Source organism: Tachyglossus aculeatus, chromosome 20, assembly GCF_015852505.1.
Source record: "Tachyglossus aculeatus isolate mTacAcu1 chromosome 20, mTacAcu1.pri, whole genome shotgun sequence".
NCBI classification, from domain to species: Eukaryota; Metazoa; Chordata; class Mammalia; order Monotremata; family Tachyglossidae; genus Tachyglossus; species Tachyglossus aculeatus.
The window spans coordinates 20,700,157-20,719,674 of NC_052085.1; the positions used below are offsets into that span (position 1 = coordinate 20,700,157).

Here is a 19,518-nt window from a genome sequence, read left to right on the forward strand (position 1 = left end):
GCAGCTCTTTTTTTCCAAAGTGCTTTCCCATTGGATATCTCATTTTGTCCTCCCAACGTCCCTGTGGGCCATCTCTAATACGCAGAACATCTGGGATAAGGTGGATAATGGAAATCAGGCGGCAGGTAGATTCAGTGGTTTAAAAGCTAACTCTGAGCAAACGTTTCTTCCCCTGCCTGTCCTTGTTTGATCAGGTATCACGTTGGAATTCCTTTCTTTTCCTATCGCAAGTTTTTTTCTTATGAATTTCACATCTTGGGCATGCTTTTAGGGGTCAGATTCTCTCATCTTTCCAGACCTCCTTTAAACCCAAATTCCCTTTTGTCTAAATTGGTCAATGGGGAATTGGGCTAATGTAATTTCCTCACCTCTTGCTACAGTGACTTCTTCTCTGCTCCTTACCGAGTCCCAAATGGCTAGAACTTCCTTTCTTCCTTCTCTGCAATGAAGCTAATGGCAGAGACATATCTGTTTCATTAGAACCATTGCTAGCAACCTAACAGAGATTACTTCACAGTGCTTCTTCATCTAATAGAACATTCTTGCCGTCCATTGAGTCTCTAATTGCCTGACGAATGCCGATTCTTCTGCCTTTTCAGTTGTGCGCACGGTACTTCACTCTGAAGCAGAAGCCCCCAAATACAGAATTATAGCTATAATTCAGGAAAAGAACAAAAGCTAGGAAAGTAGTTGAAATATTGGGAATAAAGTGGAAAGATTTCAAATAATGATAATGGTATTTGTTAAGTACTTATTATGTGCCAGGCACTGTTCTAAGCATTGGGGTGAATACAAGCAAATCAGGTTGGACACAGTCTCATGGATGAGGTAAGTGAGGCCCAGAGAAGTGACGTGACTTTCCAAGGTCACATAGGAGTTAAGTGGCAGAGCTGGATTAGAACACATAACCTTCTGACTTCAAGGCCCACTATCATCATCATTGTCATCAATCGTATTTATTGAGCGCTTACTGTGTGCAGAGCACTGTACTAAGCGCTTGGGAAGTACAAGTTGGCAACATATAGAGACAGTCCCTACCCAGCAGTGGGCTCATAGTCTAAAAGGGGGAGACAGAGAACAAAACCAAACATACTAACAAAATAAAATAAATAGAATAGATATGTACAAGTAAAATAAATAAATAAATAGAGTAACAAATATGTACAAACATATATACATAGGCTGTGCTGCTGCTCTAGATACTAGGTTGTTTAAAATGAGTGTTTCTTTTTTTATTTAATTAGACAATCTGGAGCAGGATTTTTTTTTTTTTTAATGGTATTTGTTAAATGCTTACTCTGTGCCAGGCACTGTACTAAGCACTGGGGTAGATACAAGCTAATCAGGCTGGACACAGTCCCTGTCCCATGTAGAGCTTTCAGTCTTAATCCCCATTTTGCAGACGAGGTAACTTAGGCACAGAGAAGTTAAGTGACTTGACCAGGGACACACAGTGCACAACCAGGAGTAGAACCCCGGTCCTTCTTACTCCCATCCCTTGCTCTATCTAATAGGACCCACTGTTTTTCTAGAAAGCTTATTTAGAAAACTCCAATCAATTCTAATCAATTCTCTTTTGTGTTTCATCATCTGCTTGAAGAAGCAGCGTGGCTTCGTGGATAGAGCACGGGCCCGAGAGTCTGAAGGACCTGGGCTCTAATTCCGGCTCCGCCACATGTCTGCTGTGTGACCTTGGGCAAGTCATCTAACTAGTTACCTCTTCTGTAAAATGGGGATTAAGACTGTGAGCCCCACGTGGGACAATGTGATCACCTTGCATTTACCCCAGCACTTAGAACAGTGCTTGGCACATAGTGCTCGCTTAACAAAATACCATCATCGTCATCATCATCAATCGTATTTATTGAGCGCTTACTATGTGCAGAGCACTGTACTAAGCGCTTGGGAAGTACAAATTGGCAACATATAGAGACAGTCCCTACCCAGCAGTGGGCTCACAGTCTAAAAGGGGGAGACAGAGAACAAAACCAAACATACTAACAAAATAAAATAAATAGAATAGATATGTACAAGTAAAATAAATAAATAAATAAATAAATGGAGTAATAAATATGTACAAACATATATACATATATACAGGGATATATACATATATACAGGTGTGTATATATATATACATATATACAGACAGGGATCAGTCTGGAAAGGCCTCCTGGAGGAGGTGGGCTCTCAGTAGGGCCTCAAATAAGACTCAATTTTACTTATTTTATGGTATCTATTACATGCTTACCATGTAATAAGCGCTGGAGTAAATACAAGCTAGTCAGGTTAGACACAGTCCATGTTCCACTTGGGGCTCACAGCTGTAATCCTCACTTTTCCAGATAAGATAACCAAGGCATTAAGTGACTTGCCCAAGGTCACCCAGCAGACAAGGGGCAGGGCCGGCAATAGAATTCATTAAGAGTGTGAGCCCCATGTGGGACGGGGACTCTATCCAACCTGATTAACTTGTATCTAACCCAGCATTTAAAGCAGTGTTTGTCACATAGTAAATGTTTAACAAGTACCATAAAATACATAACAATAATATTATTTTGGTATTTGTTAAATGCTTAGTATTATAATACTTGTTATGGTACTTGTGCTTGTTACAGTACTTGTTAAACACTTTTTATTATTATCATCATCCTCTCTAAAGGCATGTTTTCCAAGTGCTCTCTGAAATATTTCCTTCCACATTGCTGTGTTGGACAGTCGTTGACTTATCTGGCCTTCAGATATTCTCCTCAGCCCAAATCTTTCTCCCCGCCACCTCCAAGTGCCTTCAAACAAAAGTGCAAAGTTTCAAGGCTGTGGGGAAAGGACTGCTTTGCACTTTTTTCTTTGCCCTTCCGAGTGCTTAGTACAGTGCTAAGCGCTCAGTACAGCGCTAAGCGCTTAGTACAGTGCTCTGCACGCAGTAAGCGCTCAATAAATACGATTGATGATGATGAGTACTTAGTTCTAAGTGGTCATCAAGGGATAATGCCTCTGTTCATAGGATCACTTCAGTTTGGTCTTTAGTCAACCTGAAATAAATTTTTATTTATTTTTTATGATGCTTTTTTATTTTTATTTTATTATTTATTTTATTTTATTATTTTTATTTTATTTTATTTTTATTTTATTTTTTATTTATTTATTTTTTATTTTCAGCGTTTACTATGGGCCAGATGCCGGCCTAAGCACAGGTAAATTAGGTCAGACACAATCCCTGTCCCACATAGGGCTCGCAGGCCAAGTAGGAGGGAGATCTGGCCCTGAATCCCCATTTTACAGTTGAGGGAGCTGAGGCCCAGAGAAGTCGAGTGACTTGCCCGAGGTCACACAGCAAGCAATTGGCAGAGCCGGGATTAGAACCCAGGTCTTTTGACTTGAAGGCCCCTGCTCTTTCCTGTAAGGCTGTGCTGCTTCTCCTTATCCAGACAACTGGATGCCATGATAAAGCAGTGATACTGCAGCAGGGATTTTCAGGAGCTGTGAGGTTTTTCATTTTTGGCATGTGTTGGGATGTGAGTGTTTTTCAGAGGTATAAAGAGCTTAAAGGTTGTGGATAAGATCAAAATGTCTAACATTTTTATCATTGACTGTAGTCTCTAGTGGTGCACCATAGACCGGTTGGAAATTTGATCTTTATTGACTCTGCAACCCAGAGAATAAAGAAAATAGGTAAAAACAAAAAGAGTAATTGGAAAAAGCTCCTGTGGAGCCAAGCTGTCATGGGGCAGATTGATTCAGTAGTGGCAAAGAAGCATTATTGATCAGGAGCCTGAAATGAATCGAAAGGACCAAAAGCTTTCATTTTTGGTGGCGGGACAGAAAATAGTGACAACTGAGAATATTCTTCCTGGCTAAAGGTCCATCTCGCTATGGTAGAGTGTTTGGGTATTCTTTTTATAGGTAAGAACAGAATGATGCGACATTTTTCTGAGGTAAATATATGTAGGAAAAGATGTGCCGTATTAAAAAACAGTAGTTGTAGTATTCAGTTATGTAGGTTTTAAATAGGTTTATTAAACAATACAAGCTAAAAGCCCTGAAATGAAGATTTCTCATTGGATTTTCAGTTTTCTGCTGTCTTGTGATTTTGGGCTGAAATAGCTTAGCTGATGGGAAAATGGAGATCCAGGATAGCGTTTTCTGTAGAAAGCAGTACTCAATTCATCTTTCTAGTCTCAAATCACCGACTTATTAAAATAGCATTGGACTTAAAAGGTCGATGCCTCTTCTCTTTGAAAATTGGCTTTCTCCCTTCCAGAGTGTAGTTACATAAACCCTCACATCCCATTATATTTTGCTGCAGTAAGTAAAAGTGGCAAGTTTCATATAGATTTTCCTTGCAATTTGGATTTTGTCCTGTGAACCTCCTACTTCCTATACTTCAGAACAACATCCCATATCATCATCATCATCAATCGTATTTATTGAGCGCTTACTATGTGCAGAGCACTGTACTAAGCGCTTGGGAAGTACAGATTGGCAACATATAGAGACAGTCCCTACCCAGCAGTGGGCTCACAGTCTAAAAGGGGAAGACAGAGAACAAAACCAAACAAACCCATATATTTATAAACTCTACAGTTTACATATATGCAAGCTTAAAATGGAGTTAGATTTTTGGGAGAAATCTCTGCTTAACCCAGTTTGTAATTTTATTAATGACCAGTGTCAAAAGGACGTTCTCTGTGGCAGTGTCTTCCTCACGTTTTCTCTGTGAACGTGCTCATTTTCCATATGTATGCCCAAGATGTATTTAGTAAGCAATCTCTCTCCTACTGAGACTGAACCCATTTGGGACAGGGACTTATGTCTGAAGTTGTTTTTTTTTTTTTTTAAGTGGTATTTGTTAAGTGCTTACTGTGTTCCAAGGGGTAGATATGAGTTAATCAGGTTGGACGTAGTCCATGCCCCACAATGGGGCTCACGGTCTTTATCTCCATTTTATAGATGAGGGATCTGAGGCTCAGAGAAGCAAAGTGATTCGCCCATAGTCACACAGCAGATGAGTAGCAGAGCTGGGTTTAGAACCCAGTTCCTTCTGACTCTCAGGTCTGTGCTCCATCCTGTAGGCCAAGCTGCTTCCTCATCACGGAGCCTCAAGTGGCACCAGGGATTTTCTGGGAAAAATGGGAAATCCATGACAGATCTCTGCTGAAGTGGGATGTATATAGTGAATACCCACTGCATTAGAGTGGAAACTCTATTGGCAGGAACCATTTCTATTTCATAACCTTACTTCTATCATTTTTTAACGGGATCTGAATTACAAAGAATCCATTCCCAGATGGCTTTGGGAATCATTCATTCATTCAATCATATTTATTGAGCACTTACTGTGTGCAGAGCATTGTACTAAGCACTTGGGAGAGTACAATACAACAATAAACAGACGCATTCCCTGCCCACAATGACCTTATGGTGTAGAGAGAATAATTATGGTACTTATTAAAAGCTTATAACGTGCCAAGCACCGTTCTAAGCACTGAGGTAGATTCAAGTTGTCTGGTATTTGGCATTTGGACTCTGGTCTTGGTTTTCAGATCGTCATGGATTTCAAACACCCAGATGGTCGAACGGTGGCAGCCCTGATCCCTCGGCGGAGTTTGCTGGTGATGACTGGAGAATGTAGATATCTTTGGACCCACGGGTAGGTATTGAGATCGTGGATGGCGTAGATAGCTATGTGTACTTCATGTATCTAAGTTTTGGTGGCTGTTTCCTTTCTCATACCCTTCCCTCCCAAACCTGTTGTCACATGTAGAAGGAAACGTCGCTGTCATTCTCATGTTAGCCATGGTATACCTTTCCATGCCTCTCCGTTCACTTTCCCACTTCCAGCAATCAACAACCCCCTTCCAGCTGGGAAGTTCCGGTTGATATATTTTGCCATTTTCACAGAAATAAAGCAAAACGCGTCACCTGTTTTTCAGTTTACCCTGTTTGTGCGTAGTTTAGAGCAACTTGATTTCCTGCAGTGTGACTGTAAAAACTTTTCAACAAATCACTTCGCAATCAATCGTCGGTAGTGTTTATTGAATACATACAGGGTGCAGAGCACTGTACTAAGCACTCGGGAGAATGCAGTACAACCGAATCGGTAGACACGCTCTCCATCCCCAAGGAGCTTATAGTCTAAAAGGAGAGGCAGATGCTAAAATAAATTGTGGATGTGCACGTAAATGCTGTGGGGCTGAGGGTGGGTTAAATATCAGTGCTTAATTATGTTGCCAAATTGTACTTCCCAAGCGCTTAGTACAGTGCTCTGCACACAGTAAGCGCTCAATACATATGATTGATGATGATATAGATCTAAATGCACAGGGAAAGCAGAAAGGAGAGGGAGTAGGGGAAATGTGGGCTTAGATGGGGTTGCTGTTGTGTCTGATTATTGGGCAAGATTTGGTCTGGTGGTTTCAAGCCGACTGCAAATTCATTCATTCATTCAATCATATTTATTGAGCGCATACTGTGTGCAGAGCACTGTACTAAGCGTTTATGTGGAGATCTCGTCCAAGAAACCTTCCCTGATGGAGCCCTCTTTTCTGTGCCTACCTCTCCCTTCTGTGGCGCCTATGTACTTGGCACTCTACTCCTTAAGGCCTTGGAGAAGCAGTGTGGCCTAGTGGATAGCGCATGGGCTTGGGAGTTGGAGGACCTGCGTTCTAATCCCGACTCCGACCTTGGGCAAGCCACTTAATTTCTCTGGGCATCAGTGTCCTCATCTAAAAAATGGGGATTAAGACCTTGAGCCCCATGGGAGACAGGGACTATTTCCAACCTGATTAACTTGTATGTACCCCAGCGCTTAGTACAGTGCCTGGGACATAGTAAGCACTTAACAAATACCACAATTATTATTGAAAAGCAGCATTGCCTGTGGATATAGCACGGGCTTGGGTGTCAGGAGGTCATGGGTTCTAATCCCGGCCCCACCACTCGTCTGCTGTGTAACGTGAGCCCCACGTGGGACAGGGACAGAGTCCAACCTGATTTGCTTATATCCACTGCAGCGCTTAGTACGGCTCCTGGCACAGAGTAAGTGCTTAACAAATACCATAATTATTATTTATAATTACATTATTGATATTCACCCCACCTTCAGCCCCACCACACTTATGTACCTATCCATAATTTATTTTAATGTCCATCTTTCCCTCTAGAGGTAAGCTCCTTGGGGGCAGGGAACTTACTGGAAGGCAAACAACTCGGCTTTTAAAGACCAAATCGGGGTAGACCAATTTAAATTCCTTGTGCAGACCAAAAAAGACAGAAAGGGTAGTAATTGATACCATATAATCAGATTTCAGTAAAGCTTATGGTTCTGTTCTTCCTGACGTTTTCACTGACAAGCTAGGAAAATATGATCACACAATTGCTAGCTGACTGCTCAGCTGGTTTGAGTTAAACCCAAAGAATGGCCATCAAATTATTAGTGTCAACTAAGGGACTGGTTCTGTTAGTTAGCTTAATTGTTGACCAGGGTGAAGGAATTGAAAATAAATCAATCAAATGAGTGGTTGACACAAGGAAATAACAGAAAATAGTGCAACTATATCAGGATGAAATAGCTGGCTGAACAAATGAAAGAAGGCACTGGAAAATAGACCAATATGCATACGTACACAAATGCGGTAATTGGGAAAAAAATATATAAGTGCCTAAAGGGTGGCATTGGGTTACTGTGACTGATGTTGTGGAGTAATAATAATTAATAATAATAATTATGGTATTTGTTAAGCACTTACTATGTGCCAAGCACTGTTGTAAGCACTGGGGTAGATGCAAGTTAATCCTGTCTCACACTCTTAATCCCCATCTTTTACAAATGAGGTAACTGAGGCACAGAGAAATGAAGTGACTTGCCCAAGGTCACCCAGCAGACAAGTGGTGGAGGCGGAATTAGAACTCTGACCTTCTGACTCGCAGGCCCACGCTCAATCCAATATTGCTTCTCAATCGGAATCAGGAAAAGAGAAAAATCAGGGAAAGAGTAATCAAGGAAGGCTTCCCAGCAGAGGTGAGATTTGAGGGGGGGCTTTGATGTGGAGAAGAGCTGTGATCTGGAGGATTTGAGGGGAAGGCAGTCTGAGGGGGTGTAGTGAGCCAGAGGTTGAGATTCAGTTGGAAAAGATAAGCTTGGGAAGAGCCCAGTGTGACTTTGAGACTTGTACATATGTATTCTATTTATTTTATTTTGTTAGTCTGGTTTTGTTCTCTCTCCCCCCCTCGTAGACTGTGTGCCCACTGTTGGGTAGGGACTGTCTCTATATGTTGCCAACTTGTACTTCCCAAGCGCTTAGTACAGTGCTCTGCACACAGTAAGCGCTCAATAAATACGATTGATTGATTGATTGATTGAGAAGTAGTAAGTGAAGAGAGCTGGAGAACGCCTGAAACCATTGGGAAGGAAGTGCCAAATGATGCAAAGGAATGAGGGTGTCCAGTGTGACGTGTTTGAAGAATAGAGCACTTCCTTTTTTGCCTCTGGATCAACTTGGTTTTTCTCATCACATTCCTAGGGTCTAAATCCAACTTTGTAACTTCTGAAAATTGCAGAAATGGACCAACCACAGGATATTTTATTCACCAGGCATTCCTATCCTTGTGTGGCCACGCAACTCCAAATAACACGTTGTCGGCCACTTCGATTCTTGTCGTTGTTTCTAGGCCTGGACAAACAACCCTCCTCCAGACCGACCTCGTTTTCTACCTCAACACATAGTTGCTCATTATTCATTAAATAGTAATTGCCCAAGTTTGCTGGCTCTCATTTCAGTATCTGGCCGTTAGACTTTGCGGCAATCCCATTATAGTAACATTAAGAAACTAGAACGATATGCATTGTAAATAATTTTTTTTCCCTTTTTTTCTTCAGAATCACACCCAGGAAACTTGATGTTATCCAGGCATCCGAAGGACAGAAATGTGGAATTATCAGCGGCGATGTTGGAGATTTAACATTAAGCAAGAGGGGAGTTCGGACCTCATTTACTTTTAGGAAAGTGAGGCAAACGCCATGCGCTTGCGGTATGTGTAGTATTATTACTTTCTATTTTACTCTCGCGTGAGTTTTCTTCAAATTTGGCTGCGTGGGGTGGAAATCTCACAAGTAAATTAAGAGCTTCCAAGAATTGCAGGAGGTATAAATCTTTCAGTCAATCAGGGGTATTTATTGAGCACTTGCTACGTGCGGAGCACTGTACTGTGCGCTTGGGAGACGACAGTATTATTTGATAATGCGATGAGTACAAGATTGTTGTTGTCTTATGCTGTCGAGTCGTGTCTGACCCAGAGTGATGCCATGGACACATCTCTCTCAGAATGCCCCACCTCCGTCCACAATCATTCTGGTAGTGGATCCATAGAGTTTTCGAGGTAAAAATACGGAAGTGGTTTACCATTGCCTCCTTCCGCGCAGTTAACACGTCTCCGCCCTCGACTCTCTTCCATGCCACTGCTGCCCAGCACAAGTGAATTTTGATTTGTGGCAGATTGCCTTCCACTCGCTATCCACTGCCCAAGCTAAGAATGGCATGGGTAGGCCTCTGCTAAACTCTCCCTCCTGTAGTTGCGTCTGGTAGAGTACTGGAAACTCTGCAGGTGCGACCCTGAGCTCCGTAAATTGGGACTTTATACGGCGCTATTTAAACCGACTGAATCAGCCATAGTAACAAGTCCTAATCGTAATCCTAAAAAGATCTGAGGAATGTGACTTTTTCAAGGAGAGGCTTCAGAAAGCTTGGGATAGTAAGAGGTGGAATTAAAAATAGTGCAGAGCAAATTGAGCCCCTTCCTTCCTCTTCCCCTTGTCCTCCTCTCCATCCCCCTCATCTTACCTCCTTCCCTTCCCCACAGCACCTGTATATATGTATATATGTTTGTACATATTTATAACTCTATTTATTTTACTTGTACATATCTATTCTATTTATTTTATTTTGTTAGTATGTTTGGTTTTGTTCTCTGTCTCCCCCTTTTAGACTGTGAGCCCACTGTTGGGTCAGGACTGTCTCTATATGTTGCCAATTTGTACTTCCCAAGCGCTTAGTACAGTGCTCTGCACATAGTAAGCGCTCAATAAATACGGGTGATGATGATGATTCAGCAGCACAGTATAGGGATATTGTTAACTTTGGCAAAGTTGATCACTATTACTCACCTTTTTTGGTCATCCCACCCCCTCCATCAGCTGCCCCAGTACACATGAAGCAGTGTGGCCTAGGGGATAGAGCATGGACCTGGGTTTTAATCCCTGCTCTGCCACATGTCTGCCGTGTGACCTTGGGTGAGTCACTTCACTTCTCTGGGCCTCAGTTACCTCATCTGTCAAATGGGGATTAAGATTGTGAGCCCCATGTGGGACAGGGACTGTGTCCAACTTGATTACCTTGAATCTCCCATTTAGAACAGTGCTTGGCACAAAGCGCTTAACAAGTGCCATATTATTATTATTATTATCTATATGTATTTATCCTTTTTTTTGGTGGCTTACTTGCAATTTCCTACGGTATGCTGGTCAAATTTTTTATCCGTATGCCCCATTTAATTGAAATCTTTTCAAAGGCAGGGATCATGACTGCATGTGCTCCCCAAGCATCTAATTTGGTGCTTGCGTGATGACGCTAGTCAGGGATTTATCGACTTTTTTTTTTGTAGCGTATCCTTCGGTCTGTGACAGCCAAGGGGATCAGCCCGAAGAAGCTTCTCCTTCATTCCCAGAGAATGACCGAGATGCAGCAAAACTGGAGGAGGAGTACGTCCACAGGGTGTATGACAAGATAGCCGGGCATTTCAGCAGCACCAGACACACCCCGTGGCCTCGGATCGTGGCCTTCCTGAAGACGCTGCCCCAGGGTGCCATAGTGGCAGATATAGGATGTGGGAATGGAAAATACCTCGGAGTCAATAAGGAATTATACATGGTGAGAAACTGCTGCTACCGGTTTTCTTTGGGGGTTTTCTTATTTCTACCAAATGGCCATCATTATCGGCTGCCGTCTGCCTTCATTTACTCTTTAAAAATACTTTTCAAACTAAAAGTCTCCACATAATATTCCACGTATTGAATAACAGTTTCAACACAAACTAGGCCCAGTAGAAAGAGCACGGAACTGGGAGTGAGGAGACCCAGTTTATCATTCCGGAATGGGAAGCAGTGTGGCCTAATGGGTTAGGGAGTCCGGAGGACCGGGGTTCTAATCCCTGCTCTGCCACTTGTCTGCTGTGTGACCTTAGGCAAGTCACTTCACATCTCTGTACCGTGGTAACCCCATCTGTAAAATGGGGATTAAGACCGTGAGCCCCATGTGGGACTGGGACTGTGCCCAACCTGATTAGCTTGTATCTACCCCAGCGCTTAGAACAGTGTTTGACTCACAGTAAGTGCCAACAAACACCATCATCATCACCGTAGGATCTGCCACTGACTTGCTGTATGATCTTGGGCAAGTCACTTAATAATCATGAAAATGCTGGACATCATTAGAAGGTTAAAAAAGAGAAAAAATAGTTCTGCCGCTTTAGACAAAAGAAAGCATTGTGGATACACAGATGGCCATCAGCCATAGCGTGGGTTCAGTAATATGAGATTTCCTTAATTTGGGTTTTTTTGAGAATATGACCCTTGCGTTACTGGAGAACGAACTGTACATGAAATGAAAGTACATTCGCGCCTGAAACAGAGCATGTGACTCTGGTTCTCCCATCATCGGGAAGACCCGGAGAAAATATCTGGAGAAAGACAGCCCGAATAATCAGGGAGGTGGAGTTGTGGGGATCGATTTAAAAAAGCAGGCCACTTAAATCTGAAAAGGTGAAGCCTGAGAGGAGACATCATTAGGGCACGCATAGTCCTGAAGGGCCCGGATGAAATGAATATGGCCATATTGCTCACTAAATCCCACAGTCTGAAACTGACAGTCGCCCTCCTAAAACTTTTTAAATCACATTTGTTAAGCACTTACTATGTGTCAAGCACTGTTCTAAGTGCTCGAGTAGATGCAAGTTAATTCGGTGGGACATAGTCCCTATGCCAAAGTGGGCTTACAGGATGAAAAACATGTACCGAATCCTAATTTTTTACTGTGGAGGAAATGGAGGCACAGAGAAGTTAAGGTCACACAGCAGGTCGTGAGTTCAAAACAAACCAAAGAAAGTACTTATTCGCACAGTGGTCGGTGAGCGCCTGGAAATCATCACAAAGAAAATTGCGCAGGGTTAAATTAGCAGTAGATTTTGGAAGGGTTTGGACAAGTCAGGGAAGCTAAATAGGACATCCATAACCCTTACGATCCATGTCAAGGAAGGCAATTTGCTCCTCCAAATATCCAGTGCCATTATTGGAAGACGGAATACCGGTCTGGATGAGTCACTAGGCTGACTCAATAGTAGTATTGCTGAGATTCTTCTCTGCCAGAGTCTTTCGTATTAAAGCTGTGTTTCACAGATGGACTTCATCGTGTAAATTGAAGTCAGTGGAAGAAAAAGGATCTTCTCATTACTTGTTTCCAAGTTGATTGGGAAAAAGCAGGATTATTTCTTGAAATTGTTTACCTCATCTTCCCTATGAGCAAAGAACCATGACTATACCCATCTTTGAAGGTGCATTGGAATTCTCAATAATAATAATGATGGCATTTGTTAAGCGCTTACTATGTGCAAAGCACTGTTCTAAGCGCTGGAGGGGATGCAGGATGATCAAGTTGTCCCACGTGGGGCTCACAGTCATAATCCCCATTTTACAGATGAGGTCACTGAGGCACAGAGCAGCTAAGTGACTTGCCCAAAGTCACACAGCTAACAAGTGGTGGAGCCGGGATTTGAACCCATGACCTCTGACTACCAAACCTGGGCTCTTTCCACCAAGCCACACTGCTTCTTCTATATTTCGTAGTAGAGTCATAGATATGGAATGACACTGGAAGCAGAAGAATTATACGAATTTGGCCCAAAGCTAGTAGGACTTCAGCAACATCAGAGAATATTTAGCTCCTACATGAAGTCAAAAAAGAATAGGACCCTCTGGAACTCTGAATGCTTGCACTAAGCCGAAGCAGTGTGGCTTAGTGGAAAGAGCTTGGGCTTGGGAGTCAGAGGTTGTGGGTTCCAATCCCGACTCTGCCACTTATCAGCTGTGTGATTTTGGGCAAGTCACTTAACTTCCCTGTGCTTCAGTAACCTCATCCGTAAAATGGGATTAAGACTGTGAGCCCACGTGGGACAACCTGATTACCTTGTATCTGTCCTAGTATTTAGAACAGTGCTTGGCACATAATAAGCACTTAACAAATACCATCATTATTAATTCTTGCTAAGAAAAGGGAAACCAAATGAATGGTAAGTTCAGATTTGGAGTTTCAAAACCCACTCCTCTAGACTCTAAGCTCGTTGTGAGTAGGGAATATGTCTGTTTATTGTTATATTATACTCTCCCAAATACATAATACAGTGGTTTGCACACAGTGAGTGCCCAATAAATATGACTGACTGAATGAATAAATGGAAGTCGTAGCCTCAGCCTCTCTGGGATCACCACCTCCACTTTGGAGTTGAGATTTCCAACTCAACTGTTGACTTTGTGGCACCTTAGCTTTGGATGAAATGCCGAGTCTACAACGAATCGAGCCTCAGGACTAAAAGAAATGTCACCTTCTTTTCTTGTTATTTTAGTCCTTTTTTTGTTAGGTTCTCCTGGGCATTGATGTTTGCAAATGAATTATGAGTGTATTTGCGTTTTCTTAGTTTCGTGAAGTAGAAAAGGTCAGAGAGATTGTTAAAATTTTGGTGGGCCTTTAGGGTTTCTGGAACTTATCCTCAAGCTATCGAATGAGAAGGGCCCATTCGAGACCCTGTAATTAGGGTAATGTATCTTATCATGCCACAGCCTCTCCTCGCTGGAGGAGAGGAAACATTAATATTATCTCGTCTTTGTTCTCCTTTATGCCGTTTGAATTTTCTCAGCTGAAATATTAAAGAACTTTGTAAGAACAGTTCAATCTTTCTTTTCTCACCAAGTTGTTAAAGGAAGTGAAAAAGTAGCCCTGATTTGCAGATTGATGTGTGCCATTTACTATCAATCCAACAATGGTATTTATTGAGCACTTATTGTGCAGGGCGCTATATACTAAGTGCTTGGGAGAGTACAGTACAACAAAATTGGTAGGCATGTGCATTCATTCATTCCATTCATTTGATCATGTTTATTGAGTGCTTACTGTGTGCAGAGCAATGAACTAAAAGCTTGGGAGAGTACGAAACAACAATAAGCAGTGACATTCCCTTCCCACAACAAGCTTACAGTCTAGAGGCGGGGAGACAGACATCAATATAAATAAATAAAATTACAGCTAGGTACATATGTGCTGTGGGTCTGGGAGCGGGGGGAGAGCAAAGGGAACAAGTCCGGGCGACGCAGAAGGGAGTGGGAGATGAGGAAAAGTGGAGGAGAGGAAGGCCTGCCCAGAATGAGTTTACAATCTAGAGGACTATTTTACTATTTAATTTATTTGTGTATATTCATGTCTATCTCTCCCCAGACTGCGAGCTCGTTGTGGGCAGGGAATGTGTCTGTTGAGTTGTTATAATCTACCCTCCCGAGTGCTTAGTACAGTGCTCTGCTCACAGTAAGCGCTGAATAAATATGACCCGCTACTATTTTAAATACAGCCAATTTTCCTGTGTGATAGGAGTTGCATCCTTAAAGAACCCCATATTGAGCAGAAATTGCCAACACAAACATGCACACAATTTCTTCTGATGTTGCATTGCAGTCTATCTAGACGGAAGTATGATATTAGAAGAATGTTCTTTTAGTCCACGATGGCATTACTCTCCCAAACTCATGATAAAAAACATGCACAATGGAAGATACAGTCATTACTGAGGTTGTATCAATAATATGACTGTGATTACAGTTGTGGGACAGTGTCTAAAGAACTATTTTTAAAAACAACACTCATGCCTCTCGCTGTTTCTTGAACTATCTGAAGTAATCACTTTTAAAAATTGACAACATAATGAGCAATACAAAGGAAAGTAACATTTTGAAACTCTTAATGAACATCTAGTATAATACCTAATTTACCTTAGGTTCGTTAGACACTGCTATTCCTCCTTCTGTCTCTCATTCTTTTAACTTTCACCTCCTCATAAATTTCTCTGTCACTCTTCTCTCCCTTTAAGGCAAGCATTCTTTTCCACAGCCCTGGCACATTCACACAACCTTTTTTCTTCTTGTGCTATGACGTTTAAATATATGTGGAGTAAAGAACAATTGTGGTGTAGTGGAAAGAACATGAAATTAATCTGCTCTATAGCCTTAGCCTAATCCCTCTTCAAGCCTCAGTTTTCTCATCTGTAAAATGGGGATAAGGTACCTGCTTTTCTTCACTTTTTAGACTGTTTAGCAGGGACTGTGTCTAATTTTGCCACCTGTATCTTCTCCCGGGGCTCTTAATTATTATTGTTATTTAAATAAGCCCCACATTTTTGTAGTTCAAGGGGGATATATAATTTAGGAGTATAATTCAGACATACCTGCCTTTGAGAAAAGAGGAATTCATTTTCAAGGCCTTACATTTTGTTATTTTTTACCTTACAAAGAGTAAGGAAAAAAGTTTAAGGTGTTTCTATATCCAGCATGGGAATTGTGCTCTTGGTATTATCGAGCATTTTTAGATATTGCACTTAGAATTACATTCTGAGCTATTTTATCTCCTCGTGCGGTAATCTTTAAGTGCCAGCTGAAATGGCCTAAATCAATCAATCAATCAATCGTATTTATTGAGTGCTTACTATGTGCAGAGCACTGTAGTAGTTGGTGCTTTTGTGCTTCCTTGATGAATTCACATAACTCCTTCTCATTAGGTATCATTCCGTGACAGCGAAACTACGATGAATCCAGATACATTCAGCCAAACGGGCCAGGATATAATGGTTGTATTCTTCTATTACAATTGAGGATAACAATTCCATGACAATGTAAGACCAGGCTTAGAATTTTTAGAAAACGACTTAAGATTCCTATTGGGAAGAACCTGACCACTAGAAAAATCACATAGAGGAGAAGAAAAAGTTTTTGCATCATCTGGGACTTTATTTGTCATCCTTCATAAAGTCTGTTTGAGACAATGTGCGTACTGAGATCCACCTATACACTTATCATCTCTGAATGCAAGTCAGAGTTTTCCTGGCTCATCCTCTTTCTGGTGAAGCGGTTGAGAAGCAGCGTGTCCTAATGGGAAGAGGATCTGGGAGCCAGAGAACCTGGCTTCTCATCCCCGCCCACAGTGAGCTCACGGTAATTCCCATTACTCTCCCAAGTGCTCAGTACAGTGTCCTGCACCCAGTAAGCACCCAATAAATATTGATCGATTTTAAAGTTGAAGAATCTGACGTTTTCTGGAATCCCCGTGGCCCATTATCCTCATTATCAGAAGCATTGCCAATCGAATCTCTTTGTTGGGGCCCTGCTGAGCCAGATGGAATCATTTTTTTAGCCAATAATGACTATTTGCTTTCTCCCTTGGCTCTCTTTGCCTTTGTCAAAGAAAGGTAGACTTTGATCTAAAGAAGGAAGCTTTCGATCTCTAAACATTGTGGACAGGGAATGCGTCCTTTTATTGTTCTGTTGTACTACTGTTCTATCGTACAGGGCTCTGTGCACAGTAAGAGCTCAATAAGTATGATTGAATGAATGAGTTCATCTCCCCTGTTAATAAAGCCACAGTTACACCGCAAGCCCAAGATCATCATCATCAATCGTATTGATTGAGCGCTTACTATGTGCAGAGCACTGTACTAAGCGCTTGGGAAGTACAAATTGGCAACATATAGAGACAGTCCCTACCCAACAGTGGGCTCACAGTCTAAAAGGGGGAGACAGAGAACAAAACCAAACATACTAACAAAATAAAATAAATAGAATAGATATGTACAAGTAAAATAAATAAATAAATAGAGTAATAAATATGTACAAAGATATATGCAGAGGCAGCAGGTGGTCAGTGGAGGTGAGGCACTTCAATCTTCGGTTTTCCTACACAGACCTAGAGAGATAGAGAAAGCGCTCGGCGGTGCAGACACTAGAACGATGAGTATTGTCATAAAACACCCTTGAAAAATTAGTGCGACAATTCAAATTATTGTACTGATCCGGATTGAAAAACAGTGTGAATAGAGCAAGGGCTTGGGAGTCAGAGGACCTGAGATCTAATCCCGACTCTGATACTTGTCTGCTGCGTGACCTCAGTCAAGTTACTCAAATTCTCAGGGCCTCAGTTACCTCATCTCAAAAATGGGGATTAAAAGACTCTGAGCCCCAAATGGGCCGTGGACTGTATCCATCCTGCTTAGCTTGTACCTGGTCTGGCGCTCAGTCCAGTTCCTGGCTTATATTAGGTGCTTAACAAATACCATAAAAAGAAGCTTCACCCCCTTTAGCCTGAAATCAGTCATGTTTTTCTGCTAACACACCTAGCAGTAGAAAACAACCATGATCCCTGCCATTTAACTATTTTCAATTTCAGGTAAACGTCAATTATGGCTTTTATTAAACACTATGTGCTAAATAGAGGAGGTGAATAGAGGATTATCGGCTCGGACACAACCTTTATCCCGCAAGAGACCCACAGTCTTTCTTATCCCCATTGTAGGGATGAAGAAACGGAGGCCCAGAGTGGTTAAATGATTTGCCCAAGGTGGCCCAGCAGGCTAGTGGTAGGGCTGGGACTGAAACCCAGGTCTTCTGCCTCCCGTTTCAGCCCCAGACCGCTTCCTGGTTTTGTCCGTCTTGCGGGTATGGGTTTGTATGTATTCCAGAATGGAATTTTCTTGCTCGGCTCGTTTTGCTATTACCGCAGTTAGCAGAGATCGTCCTCTGGGGAGTTAGATAATTTTATCTGTGGGTTGGATTTTAGAATGAGGAGGAGTTTTCCCTGTTGACTTTGGTTAAGTAAAATCAATCAGAATTTGGCACATTTGAATGAACTGCCTTCAGCAGGTGAAATTGAGTATAATGAGATAAAGCAGCAAGAAATAAACCATGGTGTGCCTGTTATTTTGGATAGTGTTCTAAGTAATGGTAACTGCTAAAAATGATTACGCTTCTAAATCATGATTATACTCCGGCTGTTGCACGCTTGAGGAAGAACCAGGAAGTTGGCAAGCCAGTATTAAAATGCCCTTCTAACGCCGCTAGAAAACTCTTTTCCTAAATGATGAAGAAGTTCTTTGCAGAATTATCCAAGTTCTATCTATGATGTAATGGTCTGTGGGAAGAAAACTGAAGTTGTATAGCCAAACTGAGATCCATTGGTGATACGGTTGAGCGCTGAGCCTGATTTTGGCTACCTTGACGGCATATTCTGGACAAAGAAACAGTAATATTACTATATTACTATATTATTATATTTGGTTTTTGTTAAGTTCTTACTGTGTGCTAAGCACTGGGGTAGATACAAGATACTCAGGTCTCAAATGGGGCTCACGGTCTAAGAAGGAGGAGGAACAGGGATTGAATCCCCATTTTGCAGATGAGGGGGAACTGGGGCACAGAGAAGTGCAGTGACTTGACCAAGGTCACACAGCAGGCAAGTGATGGAGTCGGGATTAGAACCCAGGTCCTCTGACTCCCATGCCCGTGTTCCTTCCACTGGGCCCCGCTGCTTCCTGTAGAAAACAAAACCAAGAATCTCAGGGTGTCCTTCGGGCATCCGAGAAAGAAAATGTGTAGCCACATAGAATCGAGCTTCATATCAAATTACTGATGTCCAATAGTGTCATCATGTCCAACTTCTCTTTGGCTAGAGGTGGGCTTTATAATAATAATAATTCCGGTATTTGTTAAGCGCTTCCTATGTACTAGGCACTGTACTAAACAATCAATCAATCATATTTATTGAGCACTTACTGTGTGCAGAGCACTGTACTAAGTGCTTGGGAAGTACAAGTTGGCAACATATAGAGACAGTCCCTACCCAACAGTGGTCTCACAGTCTAAAAGGGGGAGACAGAGAACAAAACCAAACATACTAACAAAATAAAATAAATAGAATAGATATGTACAAGTAAAAGAAATAAATAAATAGAGTAATAAATATGTACGAACATATATACATATAAACAGATGCTGTGGGGAAGGGAAGGAGGTAAGATGGGGGGGTGGAGAGGGGGACGGGGGGAGAGGAAGGGAGGGGATGGATACAAGTAAATCACTGGGATGGATACAAGTAAATCGGGTTGGACAGGAGCTCACCCTCTCAATCCCCATTTTACAGATGAGGTAACTGAGGCGAAGAGAAGTGACTTGCCCAAGACCACCCAGCAGAGAAGCGGCGGATTTAGGATTAGAGCCCATAACCATCTGATTCCCGGGCCCAGGCTTTGTCCACTGTGCCATGCTCCTTCTCAGAGTTCACATTGATCCCACTGGTAGACCATCATGCCAGTCAGGGTTCAGAAATTTCCTTGAAACCATTAGAGTATTGCGTATTGTGTAATGCCTTTGCTGATTGAGGC

At 42.0% G+C, this 19,518-nt stretch overlaps 1 protein-coding gene across 2 annotated transcripts in view; it reads left to right on the plus strand.

Moving 5' to 3' along the window:
• Positions 1–19,518, plus strand: part of ALKBH8 (alkB homolog 8, tRNA methyltransferase) — a 60,689-nt gene that overhangs the window by 36,166 nt on the left and 5,005 nt on the right. For both annotated transcript variants that reach the window (XM_038761826.1, XM_038761825.1), the window contains exons 9-11: positions 5,544–5,650; positions 8,879–9,030; positions 10,660–10,925. In XM_038761826.1, coding sequence (XP_038617754.1) covers positions 5,544–5,650; positions 8,879–9,030; positions 10,660–10,925 — 525 coding nt within the window. The remainder of the gene's footprint in view (positions 1–5,543; positions 5,651–8,878; positions 9,031–10,659; positions 10,926–19,518) is intronic.